This window comes from Castor canadensis, chromosome 19 (assembly GCF_047511655.1).
Source record: "Castor canadensis chromosome 19, mCasCan1.hap1v2, whole genome shotgun sequence".
Taxonomy (NCBI): Eukaryota; Metazoa; Chordata; class Mammalia; order Rodentia; family Castoridae; genus Castor; species Castor canadensis.
In genome coordinates this window covers 28,438,690-28,453,426 of record NC_133404.1, presented here as the reverse complement: position 1 = coordinate 28,453,426, position 14,737 = coordinate 28,438,690, and the positions used below count along the sequence as shown (strand labels likewise).

At 37.2% G+C, this 14,737-nt stretch overlaps 1 protein-coding gene across 7 annotated transcripts in view; it reads left to right on the top strand.

The window, feature by feature from the left end:
* Nucleotides 1-14,737, top strand: part of Tjp1 (tight junction protein 1) — a 263,800-nt gene that overhangs the window by 209,843 nt on the left and 39,220 nt on the right. For all 7 annotated transcript variants that reach the window (XM_074061565.1, XM_074061563.1, XM_074061562.1 and 4 more), the window contains 3 exons: nucleotides 2,329-2,432; nucleotides 2,995-3,163; nucleotides 4,115-4,262. In XM_074061565.1, coding sequence (XP_073917666.1) covers nucleotides 2,329-2,432; nucleotides 2,995-3,163; nucleotides 4,115-4,262 — 421 coding nt within the window. The remainder of the gene's footprint in view (nucleotides 1-2,328; nucleotides 2,433-2,994; nucleotides 3,164-4,114; nucleotides 4,263-14,737) is intronic.

Below are 14,737 nucleotides of genomic sequence, written 5' to 3'. Positions count from 1 at the left end.
TCTCCTTGTCCTACCTTTTCATTTTCTATAGGTTTTTGTCATGGAATCTCTTCTTCCACTTAATGTGATTTCTTTAGGCAATCGCATTTACTCCTTTTGCCTCAGATTACTGCTAATGATGGCGACACTTATTTCTCTAGCCAAGATCTGCTCACTCTTGCATTCCCAGCTTCCTGTTAGCCCTATTCACTTAGTATCCCATGTGGATCCCTCAGACTCAGCACATGTCAGATGAAACACATTTCCCTCTTAAATTTTTCTTTGTGTTTATAATGAAATATTTGACGAAGTACATTCTTGTCTACCCAGTTTCTCAAGCCAGGCACAGACAACAGAGTAGTTGTCGTTGACATCTCTTCTCCAGTGCATAATGGTTATGTCCTAACTTCCTAAATGCTGCCCTTACCTGTGCCACTTCTGTCTTTCTCCACTGCCACTACTCTTCCAACTGCCACCATCTTCAGTGGACTCTGGCATCTTGTGACTGGTCTTTGGATCCCTTCCAGTGGGTTCTAGACTCTCCTGGGAAGTTTCTCTGTTACTTTTTTTTTTTGGTCCCTGTATTTGTTTTTAGTGACAGCTGCACTAGACTTAGGACCTCATCATACCTTGTGGGTTCTTCCTTCATACTTTTTGGCGCATTTGTTTTGAACCATTCTGTTAATACCCTCTGCCTCCTGCACACAAACACACTTTTGAGGTTTAATTTTAGTATTTATTATGTGAAGTTTTACCCTTAGTGTTTCTACCTCAAGGAGGCCTTCTCTGACCTCCCACTAGATACAGAACCCTGTATTTATTTCCATCATTTGAATTCCTTACTGCATTGGTAATTGCTGTGACAACATTTTTTTTTCTCTGCTAGTTTTGTAAGTTGCCAGACTTTTAGGGACTGTCTCATCTGCTTTATCCGTTTTGCCTAGCACAGTTATTATGTACCTAAGGAAATACTTGGAAAGAATGAACAGACTTTCACACAAGGAGTATTTGGGAGCCTATGTTAATGGTCACTCGTAAGTTTTTAATCTTGAGTAAGAACAATCCTTTAATCTTTTATTCTTCTGTGATGCAATGATCATTTCCAAAGCACATACAGTTGCCTGCCTAGATCTGCTGATACACATTTTTTTTTTTTCCATCCTGGCTCTATTTCTGCTTGTGAGCAATCTTTGTATGTTTCTGTTCAGTTAAACGATAATGATAACGATAAGTTTTAAACACTTGAGTGGCAGGCATGCTAATTATCTCAGGTTAAAAACAAAAGTGCGCTTTCCAAAGTTTTTTTTTTTGTGTGTGTGTTTGTTTGTATGTATGTATGTGTATATGCATGTTTTATTAAATTCAGTGAGACATAGAGTCCTTTCTTTGCTCACGGAATTAAGTTCATGCCTTTTTCTGTTGACACTATAAGTAGTTGTTCTTGTTTTGGTTTTTTGTTTTGTTTTGTTTGAAACAGAGTCTTGTTATATATTCCTGTCTGGCTCCCAAACTTGTCATTCTCTTGCTTCAGCCTCCTGAGTGCTGGGATTATACAGGTATCCCCTTACCACATGTGGCCTTTTTATTTTTTTTTTTTAAAGAATGTATTTTGTAGCTGGAAGGCAGCTCAAGTGGTAGAACACTTGCCTGACAAGTACAAAGCCCTGAGTTCAAATCCCAGTACAGCCTTTTTTTTTGCAAGAACTTGGGCAGTTCTCTGGACTCTTTTCAGGTAACTTCCTTAACTCTGACCACACCCTCACCCACAGATAAAGTTAACGTTGCTTCTCTCTTGGATCCTTGTATGTATAACCAACAACGGATCTGAGTAGTCAGGCTTCTCAACTCCTGCTTACATCTGCCATCACACTAACACATAGGAGTGTATACTTACGCTCTGAATATGTCTCTCCAGTTTCAGGGATGTAGGATATGGGGGCCAGGAAAAACAATACTAATACATAGTTGATAACAGTTATTAGTAAAATTGTTGAAGTGTTTCAAGTCTCAAGCAATTTACTTTTTAAGAATTGAATTCTTTAAACATTCTGAAAAGCATGATCAGAAAGCAACAGTATTCTTTTTAGGGCTTTCTCCCTTTCAGTAGGATGGGAGCTCAGGATGGTAATCACTTGTTTGAAACATACACACTTTTGCTTTGCTCTCACATTGACATTTTATGCTTTTTGATGATTAAAGGAAATGTTTTATTTGAAAGGTGGCTAAAAATAATTTCATGTCTTTGATTCTACTTGAAAACTTTATGCAGCAATTATTAGCTTTAAATTTTAAACTCTACTGAGGTGTTCTGCAATTTTTACACTAAAGACATTAAATATATTATTTCAGAATATGGTCTTCGATTGGCCAGCCATATATTTGTAAAGGAAATTTCTCAGGATAGTTTGGCAGCAAGAGATGGCAATATCCAAGAAGGCGATGTTGTATTGAAGGTAAAGTCATATTCTTACATTATAACTATTTGAAGTAGTTAAAAATGGTAGGATTAACATGTGACCTTTGCTCTTGTTTGAAGCAGTTTTGCCAAAGAGAATTAAAAATGATTGTTTAGGGGAGAGGAACCTAAATTTCCCCAGTCTGTTACTACATGACAACAATGGTAATTTTGGTATGATGTCATCCTGAGAGAATTTGTTGTTGCAAATACATATTACTCACCAATGGGAGCTACTTTGTAGATAGGCCTGTCTTCTCTTACATATCACAAGTGGTTTTTATCCTTGTTTTGGATGTTGTTGAAATGTTTATTAGTTTGCTTATAAGCAATAGAATGTGATAAGCTGTGACAGGAAGAGCTTAAGGGCTGCTAATTCATTTTATCTGACAGAGCAACAGTGTAGTAAAGATTGTGATGACTTAAAAAGTATAAAGGAATATTTTGATTCTTACAGCAAGCCAAGGAGTAGTTTGACTATTCCTATTTATAACTGATCTGGCTGTTGCCATTTGTACTTTGTCATTTACTTTAAACCTGTAGTTTCTTTTCTTTTGCAGATAAATGGTACTGTGACTGAAAATATGTCATTGACAGATGCAAAGACATTGATAGAAAGGTCTAAAGGCAAGTTAAAAATGGTAGTTCAAAGAGACGAGCGAGCTACCTTACTGAACGTCCCAGATCTCTCTGACAGCATTCACTCTGCTAATGCCTCTGAGAGAGATGGTGAGTATGATTCTGTTTGGAGGTTCCTAAGTGACTTACTTCTGAAAGAACTAGAACGATTTGACATGTTTGAGTGAAATGATTATTGTCTACAACCCAGACACCTTCAAAATCTAAAAATTACAAACTGGGTGAGGTGGCTTAAGCCTGTAATCCTAGCTCATTAGGAGGATTGAAGTTGGAGACCAGTTCAGGTAAAAAAAACAAAAAAAAAAGTTTGTGAGACTCCATTTCAAGGTAGTATGCCCCTGTCATCGCAACTATGAGGAGAAGCACAAATAGGATTGCAGTCCAGGCCTGCCTAAGGCATGAAGCAAGACCTTATCTCAAAAAATAACCAATGCAAAATAGGGCTGGTGGAGTGGCTTAAGTGGTAAGGGCCTTCCTGGCAAGCATAAGGCCTTGAGTGCAACTACTACTGAAAAACAAAATCTAAAAAATTACATATGTAATTGGGTGCAGTATTTCATGCCATAATCCCAGCTACTGAGGTGGAGATGGGAGGATCACAGTTCACAGCCAGCCCAGGCAGAAAAGTTAGCAAAACCCTGTCCAGATGTGGTGGTACATGGCTGTAATCTCAGCTGTGTGGGGGGGCATAACTAGGAGGATCGCAGTCTGAGGCCGCCTGGACAAAATGGGCAAGACCCTATCTGAAAAGCAACTAAAGAAGAAAAGGTTGGAAGTATATAGCTCAAGTGATAGAGTGCTTGCCTAGCAAGCTCAAGACCTTGAGTTCAAACCCTAAGTACCACCACCACACACATAAAAAATAGCTTGTGTAAGAAGCAAGCTGCTAATCATTTTATCACTGATTGATTATAGTAATGTTTATATCATTTATTTTATATGAAATTATATTTGGTAGCTTATGTCTAGTATCATTGGAATATGTGTTACTTTATGGTAATCATTTCATGGGACAATAAATAGCACCCTTTTATTTAACAGACATTTCAGAAATTCAATCACTAGCATCAGATCATTCTGGTCGCTCACATGATAGGCCTCCCCGACGTAGCCGGTCACGATCTCCTGACCAACGATCAGAGCCCTCCGATCATTCCAGACACTCTCCACAACAGCCCAGCAATGGCAGGTAATGACACCCTATTGTTTTAAAATACAGTGGTTATATTTTCTTGTTACTTGATCATGATCATTTCACAATGTATACATATATCAAAGCATCACATTGTGCAGCTTAAATTTATATAATTTCACTTATCATGAAGTGGTTCCAGGTAGCAAAGATGTTACAAGGAAAGGGATTACTGCCATAACACATACATGGTGGTGTAACTAATACCTTCGATGAGTTATGGGAGCAGCTATCATTTTAATGGGTTTCTTGCACCTAGAAACCATGCTAATATAAAACAGTTTGAACATGATTTTCCCTTAAGATAAAGGATATTAAGTCAAAATTTCAATCACTTGTTTTGATTGTAAGCTAATTCTAAATCTCAGAAAGTTCTTTTTTTTGTGTGTTTTTAGTTATTTAAGTAACATATATTAATTGTACAAAGTAAATGGACTCATGATAACTTTTTCATAAATGCTTAATGTACTTTGATCACACCCTCTTATCATTGTCCCCTTCCCTTCTCATCTTCCACACCCCGTTTGCTTTCATATGTGTGTGTGTGTGTGTGTGTGTGTGTGTGTGTGTGTATATGTATTTAAACTAAATTCCACGTATAAGAAAAAGCATATAATACTTGTATTTGTGAGTTTGGCTTATTTCACTTAGCACGATGACTTCCAGTTCCTTCCATTTTCCTGGCTGCAACATGGTTTCGTTCTTCATGGCAAAAACTTCATTGTGTGTATTTGCCACATTTTTCTTTATCCCCTCTGTGGGTTCCGTAGCGTGGCTGTTGTGAGTGCTGCCACGATAAACATGGATACACAGGTATCCATAGTAAGATGATTTGATTTTTTTGAGTATATGCCCCCAGTGGTGTGATTGATCATATGGTAGTACTGTTTTTAAATGTTTTTGCTTTTGCAGTACTGAACTCGGTGTGGATACTAGGCAGGCACCCACATCCCTAGCCCTTTTTTGCTTTTGTTATTTTTCAGGTAGGGTTTTGTGTTTTTCCCAGGGCCTGCCTCAGACCACAGACCTCCTACTTATGCCTTACATATAGCTTGGATCACAGGTTCGTGCTGTCATGCTTGCTTGGCTTGTTGGTTGAGATGGGGGGGTCTTACTAACTTCTTCCTTTGACTTGCCTTAAACCATGATTCTCCTGATCTCCACCACACCCAACCTGTTTCTGTTTTTTTGAGGAGTCTTCCTACTGATTTCCATAGTGGCTGGATTAATTATATTAATGCCAAGAATGCGTAAGAGTTCCTTTTCCGCTCACATCCCCACCCCATTTGTTGTTTTTTATTTTCTTGATGGCAGCCATTCTGAGTAGGATGAAATGGAATCTCATTGTAGTTTTGATTTGCAAGAAAGTTCTTTTTAATATCGCCTTCATTTAGGCTCCCTAAAGACTTGGTGTCTGTAACCTCACCTTGAAAGTTGAAGAGGTTTAATTCTTTTTTTTTTTTTTAAAGCCACCTTCATAGTATATGAGAATGTTTTACTTCTTTTAGGAGCCTTAAATGTTCTCATGGGTGACATCAGTTATATGGATGTTTATAAACACACAGAAGCCTGGAGTCTGTTCTTAGTTCATCTGACATGAAGTTCAGGAATGCTTTCTTTGTAAGCTTCTGGTATCATTCTCTTCAATGCACTACCAAATTTGTGAACTAATGGTTAGAAAGTGTAGCATATAAAAGAAAAGATAGTACTTCAACTACGTAAGAGCAAGACTCTTAAAATTGTTTTTGAATTTGGGTGATGAGGATTTAATTCCTGGGAGTTCAGTGGCCATGCTACAGGCAAGATGTGAAACAGTACTCATTGCTTAAAGATTTCATTCCCCTGAAGTTATCTTAAAATCCAGAAGTCATACGCTTTAGAACTAAGTGGAGAGAAACAATTGGGATGCATTGTAAGAGTAAAATGTTGGTAGCAATGAAATTCATGGAACCATCCCATATTGACTTCTAGAGCTTTGTTTGTATAAATATTTTGTGTTATAAACATTATTTAATTTTGTTCTTGAACGAAATGATACAAACTGACTTGATCTCTATGAGAAAAGCTTTTGATTTAGTGTATGAAGTTTGTTCTGGTGAACACTAGCCCTATTCTGTTATCTTCCTAGATTTCTGAATTGTTTTGTGTATTTTTAGGATATGCAGTATTCTGCTGAGAAAAAGAACATCTTCACTTTAATTTTGTTGGAGGCAATAAAATACAGTGATTTCCTTGGGCTTTGAAGTCAGACTTTTCTGGGTTCTAGTCTCAGACTCCCCATGGTGGGTGGGGGATCAGGACTTACATTAATTCTGGTAGCAGTATGAGTTAGTTTCCACATGTGCTTTCACATCTACTTGTATTTAACCATTTCTAAGATTTGCTCATTCTGCAGATAAGTAAACTAAAACTGAGGGCCTGTGATAAAGTCCAGGGTGACATAATTGATAAGAGATTGGAGTCAGGTTTCAAACTCTTAGCCTTTGATTTTATTGGTATAGAGAAAGGAGGAAAGTAGATTTACTGCTTCTTAGGGGAACAAAAGTTTACAGAATTCCATTGTTGTCATGACCTACTTGCTTCTCTGTATGATACTCTTAGAGAGCAAACATGTAGAGAGAATTCTGAGGAAAATATATAAACTAGTTAGATGAACAGAGTACCCTCACTGGTGTCTAGTACCGATTGGCATACTGTAGACCATGGGCCAAATCCAACCTGCTGCCTGGTTTTATAAATAAAGTTTTACTGGAAGGCATTCCTATAGTGGCATAATAGGGAAGTTTTGACAGGAAATATGGGTCAAAGGAACCATTTTCAGAAAAAATTTGCCAGCTTATACTGTGCTGCATGGGGCTGGACTCATTTACTTTATTTTGTGTTTTTATTGGGTTTTGTTTCAGAGCCCCCAAGACTTGCACTCTGACCTGAGAATACTGAAAATATTTGCAGTTGATATGGCACTGACTCTTGTGGTCACTGGGTAGTTTTGGCTGAAGGAACTATTTGCCCTTGTTTAGCAGGAATGTTCGAAACATCTGCAGTGTATGTTGCACCCTTCCTAGTGTTTATAGACCCATTTTAGGACTTCCTCTGGGAGAACAATATCTGTTTACCTGTTTTGCTCTGACCTGTAAACTTTCATAAAAGTGTCTGTAGTGCTGATTATTCATAAGCAGCTGCAATATTGAAAAAAATTCTAATTCAGCAAAAGCTCAGACTAACAAGATAAATTTGAAGTGTGAAAAACAAATTGTCTGTGATTACTTAGACCCGATCTGGGACTGGAGGCATGGCTCAAGTGGTAGAGTGCCTGCTTTGCAAGCTTGAAGCCCTGAGTTCAAACCCCATTACACCAAACAAACAAACAAAAAAGTTACTTTTGACTGGTTTTTCCATTAAACTGCAAAAGTTCATCTAAGACTTAAGCTGTTGTCTGACGTTTTTAGGGAATGTGTTTTAACAAAAAAATTAAATTTATATTTAATATCAGTTTTATGAAAATAGTTGCTTCAGAAGCACTTGAAAGCAGTGTTTTCTTTAAAAATTAAAGCTTTATAGCAGTCTCAAATATTCTCCTTATTCACTGCTTACTTCTTCTGAGAAAAATTCCTGCACTAAACCCTCAGTACAGCAGTGTCAATGTGGACGGGAAGATTCAGTGTTCAAGTGAGACATTTCCAGCCTAAATCCAGGTGTTGAGATAATACACTTGGGATCATAATTGTTTCCTTTGGGAAATCATTGGAAAGCTGTTAATATTCTTTTTAAAATTCTACTCTATTTAGTTTCTGTCAGGTGTTGCTTAGTTTCCTCTGGAACATACATTTAGCTTTACTAGTAGGTCAGAGGGTATTATTGAAACATCCGAACATGTTGTTTGAACATTTTTACCATTTCATGTGTAGAGAATATCATTTTTTGATTGGCAAATTTCAGATTTTATTTACTGGTCTTCGGTTTTAGTCTTCTGTTTATAAAAATATTTCATACATCCGGTTTACATAGGTGCCTTATTCTAAATGAGGATTACGTATGAAATTGTTGGTGATTAACTTCATTCAGATACTACTACAACTTCTTTTTCAGACACACCATGAAGTCTCCCTTCCCCCCATTTCCTCTTCATCTGTGAAAGATGAAAAGGGCCAGGTGGAAGGATATGATTTGTTGAGTATCTCCATAAAGTTAATCATCTGATTGATTGCTTCTGTCCCATGACTCTTGTCCCTTACAGCTAAGGAATGTAGTTAGTTCTGAGTGATCTACATGGGGCAGGTTCTGCAGTGAAGGTTGAAAGATGCTTTTTTCTTTTTGTTTTTTTGTTCTGGTAATTCATCTTTTACCAAATATTTATTGATATCATTTACATGTTACCAGAGTATGATTATTAATGTTCTGAACAAGCTAGGCAAGATCTTTGCTATCATTCAAATACTACCCAAATGAAGAATGCATATAAGATTGAAGATATGAAAAGGTAGTTTTTGCCAGTGGTAATTGCTATAAAGAATATTAAGGTAGCATGAAGGTGAATGGGAAGGGACGATATTAGATAACGTGCTCTTGCAGGGAAGAAGGCTTCTCTGAGGTCAGTCTGAATGGGAAGAGAGTACCAGCCAGAAGAAGACCATTCCAGAATAAGATACAGTATGTGTAGCTGTAAGAGGATTCACTTGACCTGTCAGAAGAACAGTGAGATGACTGATGTGACTGGATTACAAGAGCCAAGGAGATTGTGATTTGGACTTCTAAGAAGTGGTGTGTGTGTGTGTATGTGTATTGGAAAAATTGGTCATGTATAGTGGGAGAGGGTTTTCTGACAAATTTTTTATTAATTATTACTAAACACTTCTTTTGGTAAGGTATTCACCATTTCATAGTGAATGCTGCTCATGACCCATCCTAAACTTTAGTGAGCCAACTTATTTTTGGTCCTCGGGAATTTTAGGTAACTAGATTAAATTCCAATCTGAGGTTTTGTTTTTGATGTGTTTTGTAAGAGGCCAGGGTAATGGAAGACCATACTTAATAACTGAAGACCTGGGTGTGATAATGGTGCGGTCAGGGTTTGCTAAGAGATTTTTAACCCCTAACAGCAGGTCATCAAATCTAATGACAGAAAGGCTTAAATAGTATACCTTACTTATACTCACTGCCAAAGAAAAGTGAAAGTCTAAATTTTATTTTCTCCATCAGATGAGACTTTTTCTTTTCTGAATACATTGTAAAAAATAAATATGAACTAGGGATGTAGCTCAGTAGAGCACTTGCCTCCCATGGGCAAGGCTGTGGGCTTCAATCCCCAGAATCACATGCACACATACAAGATAAAATACAAAGTTTAAAAACAGACTCTTCCCCTTGCTTATATGTATAAAAGTAGTACGTGTATGGAAAAATCTTACTTTCAGATTTAAGATTAGTCATGATAAATGGACATTGAAGACAAGCAGCTCGTACAAATAATAAGCTTTGTAAAAGCAGGTCTGTAGATTAGTGCTGAACTTTTCAGAATTTATTGTAAGTCATACACATGAATATGTGTTCATTTCTAGAAAATGAGTTACATGCATGGAAAAAGTCAGGTTGTTAGAAGTAAGCTTGCAGATATGGCAAAAAGTGGCTATAAGATAACCCTGCCTTCTCAGCATACTTCTGATTGCTTTCCTCTTCTGTGCCAACAGTTTAGATTCTCTTTTGCGCTTCTTTAGAACTTTCTGTGTGCCAGTGCAAAGAGAGTTCATTTTTTAAAACTGCTAAGAAGGAAGAACTTCAGTGTATAAACCTCTGTTTCCCCATAAAAAGTTTAGAGGATTAACAATGCAACATTCTAAGTAGTCAGACTTGATTTTTCTTTCTCATGGATTGGAGCCCTCCAGGGTGAACTCTTCCCATCAATCCAAAAAAACTTTCTGGAGTGCAGTTAGTTTGTTAGCATATTAGCATAATTATTATTAATTGTGGCCAAGATTGTCCAGTTAGCCTTTAAAGGGATTAGTACCTACCCTTTTTATTCCATTCTAAATAAACATCTGAAAGTATATGTAAATCAGTTTTTGTAGGGTAATGCCATAACAGGGAGTTGGCATTATAAAAGGATATTTTATGAATGATTGTTCTGCCTCCTTTTACTTCCTATATTAAGGTTATTATTATTATTTTTAAATAAGGCATAGGCAGTCAGTTGGGAAGGTGTTTGAGTGCTAGGGGAAGCTTCCCGAATGGACAGCTTGGCATACCTTATTAGCCAGTATCTGATCAAGAGACCTAGGGGCTGGAGGAGTGGCTCAAGTGGTAGAGCGACTGCCTAGCAAGTATGAGGCCCTGAGTTCAAATCCTAGTGCCACAAAGACAAACAAACAAAAAACCCTTAAAAAAAGAGAGAGAGAGAGAGACTGAAAGCACAGTTTCTGGGTTCTGAGAAAGTTGTACATAAAGAAATTGAACATAGTAGGGGATCAGAGTAATGAAGGATTGGCTAGTAAGAAGTGAAGAGAATTATAAATATAAGAACCACAGATACAAGGAGTGGTCACTGTCCCTGGTTCTGAGATAGAGTGCCAAAACAGGAGGCAGCTCCTGCATTCCCCAGACTGAGATCGAGACTTCTTGGAAAGGGCTCACTCAACATTGGCTCTCTGAATGGCAGAGAATTTGTGTGGTGTGTCTCCAGTGAATGTGCAGGATGTTTGCTCTCTAGGGTGATTGGAAAAACCATTCATGGGGAGGTGTCTTACCAGAGACATTCTGCTGCAGAGCCATCTGAGAATGCTGGGCCAAGCCCCTGGCCCCTGGGACTTGCTGCCCACTGTGATGCAAGAGCATGTCCAGGGAAGGCACCCTTTCTGCATGGTCTTTTCAGGCCCCTCTGTCTTCTGCCCACATTCATGGACATAGTTGACTTCACACCTCAAGTTCTTCACTTAAAACAATGCTACCCAGTGCTGATTTGATTCGTACTAATCTGCTACTCTGTTTACACAGTTGATTGATTAAGAAAGCTATGTATCAAGTGAGTACCTTACATGAAGTGTAAAAATTTTCTGTTTTCCATACCATTTTTAATACCTGTCTTTTAAGAGGTTGTAGCCAGTCTCATTGATCTGTGCAAGTTTAAAAACAAAAACTTGTTTCTACCCTTCTGAGAAAAACAAAAATGCTCTTAGAGGGTCTAAGATGGAGGTCGCCTGGGGTTTCCTCTAGACCACTAGGAGAGAGTATGATCGATAAACACAACTCAGAGCATAGGTAGTTTTATATATAGTCAGCTATTGTAATAGCAATTTTAAAAAATTTAAATAGTATTTGAGAGCTGTTAGGGTAGAATTATGTAAAGAAAGTTCAGAAAGTTTTTTTTCACAGCCTCACCAGTTTCTTTCAGTAATTGCCACTGATCGTAGACTAATTCCACATGCAGATTCAGGTTTTGTCTTGATTCAGTAGCTACGTTTGCTGACAACACAGTAGACTCTTCATGTCCCTGGTATATAGTTCCAGAGAGACTGCCATTGAGGAAAACCATGAATGCCCAGGATGCACAGAACTTTACACAGTGGCGATAAGCCGGGCTGACTGAGCATCATCTGCAGGGGAACTTTGACTCCAGCTTAAAAAAAATTATTACACAAATTGGCATGTGGTAAATCCACTAATAAAGTGGGCTTATTGTAGAACATTTTAAATGTTTGGAAAAGTTGATTATTTTGTTCTGTACTATAACTCTAGGTCTGCATTACCTAACACCATAGCCACCAGACCCCTGTGGTTATTGAGCATTTAAAATGTAGTGAGTGCATTCTAAGTAGGAGATACACATTGGATTTGGAAGACTGAATACACAAACAGAATGTAATGTACTTCACTAATGATTTATGTTGATTATAAGATGAAGTAATATTTTATGTATATTGGATTAATTTTATTTATCATTGATACTAAAAAATTTTACATTATGTAAGCGACTCATTGAATAATTCTGCTAAATAGCACACTGCTCTGCGTCTTCATGTATTATTGAATGATGCCTCCATCTTTTGGTAGATAATAGAAATGCATGAAAAGGAGCAATACTTTTCCAGATACTAATTATATGAAAAATGTAACAGCATGATACGAGTTCTGTCCATATGAAATATTATTTAAAAGTTCATTGCCTTTAAGTTCATAACAATTGTACCACAGAATGAAAAGGCAATAGACAATGGTACAGAAATAACTAGCAGAAGTTTATGTAATCTGTGGAGCAAGAGTCCCAATTGCACAACTCTTGTGTTGGTTATTGGAGTTACTATTTTGAGTTAAAATGTTACATTTGATTATAAGTTAAACATCAAGATAGTAATTGTGAACAATCTATTGTCAGAAACACACATGCTTGTGCTTTTCCACAGTGGCAAATTTTATTGAATAACAGTAAATTCATGGGCTTTGTCAACTTCATTAACATTAATTTGCCAGTTACTACTAACTTTGCTTGATAACTGTGAGCCAGTTGGAAAACAGGTCTTTTGTTCCAGTGACTAATATTAACACTCGAAATACACATCACACTTCACGATAGTGTAGAGGTAAGAGGATTGTTAAGAAAGGATTAGTGACTATAGGGTTCAAGAAGGTCTTGCTAAGGAAGAGTGGATACAAAGGCACTCACTGCAGGTGGTTACATAAGGTACACTGTGTTTTGAGGCACAGTGGGTTGAAACACAGAGCTGGTTGAGGGTGCTTTGCTGGCTTAAGATTTAGAGCTGATTCCAGGTACAGAGTTGATTCCAGGCTCACTGGGTCCAGATAAATGGCAGTTCAGATATGTCAAACAGGTCATGTCAAGCAGATTGAGCTGAGCTTTGTGAAGCCCTGGGGACAAGTTGGGAGCTTGTCACCTGTTTGTTGGTGCTTGACACATGACCCCTGATGCATGCACCGGATGGTCTGATGACAGGTTTGTATGCTGCCAGACCCCAGTGTTAGGTGTCTCTTCTTTGAAATGATTCACTTGAGAGTGCTGCACTGCTCCTGGGTCTGGTGTGTTCCATAAGTTCATGGGCCTGCGTTTCCTGGTTTGGTTTGATATGCCCACCTGTTCATGTGTTCCTGATTTAGTTTGATAATTTCATAGGTGGTAATCTTTCATTTATGGAAGTTATTTATCTGTCTGTACCATGCTTTGTACTGGACAGATGGTTATTTACTTGCACAAACAAGATGTAGTCATTCTGCTTCAGCATTTGCACTGAACATGGAGCAAACCACTGTTTTATAAAATGGAGTCAGTCAGGACAAAGTACAGCCGGAAACCTGTTCTGTATAGTATGTAGTAACTTTGAAGGAGGGCACAGTCTCATCTCCACAGTAGTATCACATTTTAAATTGTATAGTTTTTTAATAAGAAAAATGAACTAATTGGAATTATCTGTTATCTTGTTTAAGTAACTAGTTTTGTTGCTCAGCAACAAAAATTTATAGAACTATTAAAATTATGTAGTTCTCTAATCTCATTCTTTTTTGTATTTATAATTTTTAATGCAAAGAGTACAAAATTTATTTTGTGATCATCTGAGGAACATTGTATAATTGGGAGATAAAACTTGCTTACATCTATGTATATTTAGCTAATTGTGATGTCTTATATAAGCAGTGGCTAAAATTTTTGGCCTTTTTAACTTAAAAGTAGCTTCAGGTTTGAGCTAGAAAATCAATTGGCTTTATTTTTTTTCCTGTGAAACTGTTTGATGTACATGCAGCTTATTAAATATGTATTTTAAAAGTAGAATACACCCACACAGAATGGTTACATGAATATGAAAGTAGAAACTATGAAAAGTGCTTCATGTTTTACCTTTTTGGGAGGAAAACATGGAAAGAAATTTTTGTCCTTATAGGAGACTGCTAATAGTGTGTATGAATAAAATGAAAATCTTTGTTTAAAGACTTTGACTTTGTTTATAAAATAAGTCTTTATAAGTCATGTATAAATATATTCTTACAAAATTTCAGTAGTAAAAATAAATCTAAAATTCTTTTGGCCTACCTTTTGGCCCATTTCTCTGTCCAAGGAAAAGGTGAACCACTGATAACTGCTGGTCACATGTTAAGTGTGTCTGTTGTGTAGGTTCATAGAGGACTTCTGTGATGTCTTATGTGTACTATTCCACATGCGTTCTGTAAGTTGTGCACCATCATAGTGCACTTTAGAGTTATTTAAACGTCTAGACATACATTCCTGTTTCTTTGTAACTTATTTTAGCACTGTTTATTTTCAATTACAAAAATAACTTGTGTTATTAGAACAAGTAAAATAGATCATGCCAGCCAACTCTACTTTGCGCACAATTCCTACTCCTCGAATTAAGCATCATGTGTGGAGTGTGGGATTTTAAAAGTAATGTTTACAGATCAGGCTCTGCAATTATTCCCTGCAGCAATACAGAGCGAGTGCTCTTTCAGTGCACTCTTCTGATGAAAACTACCCA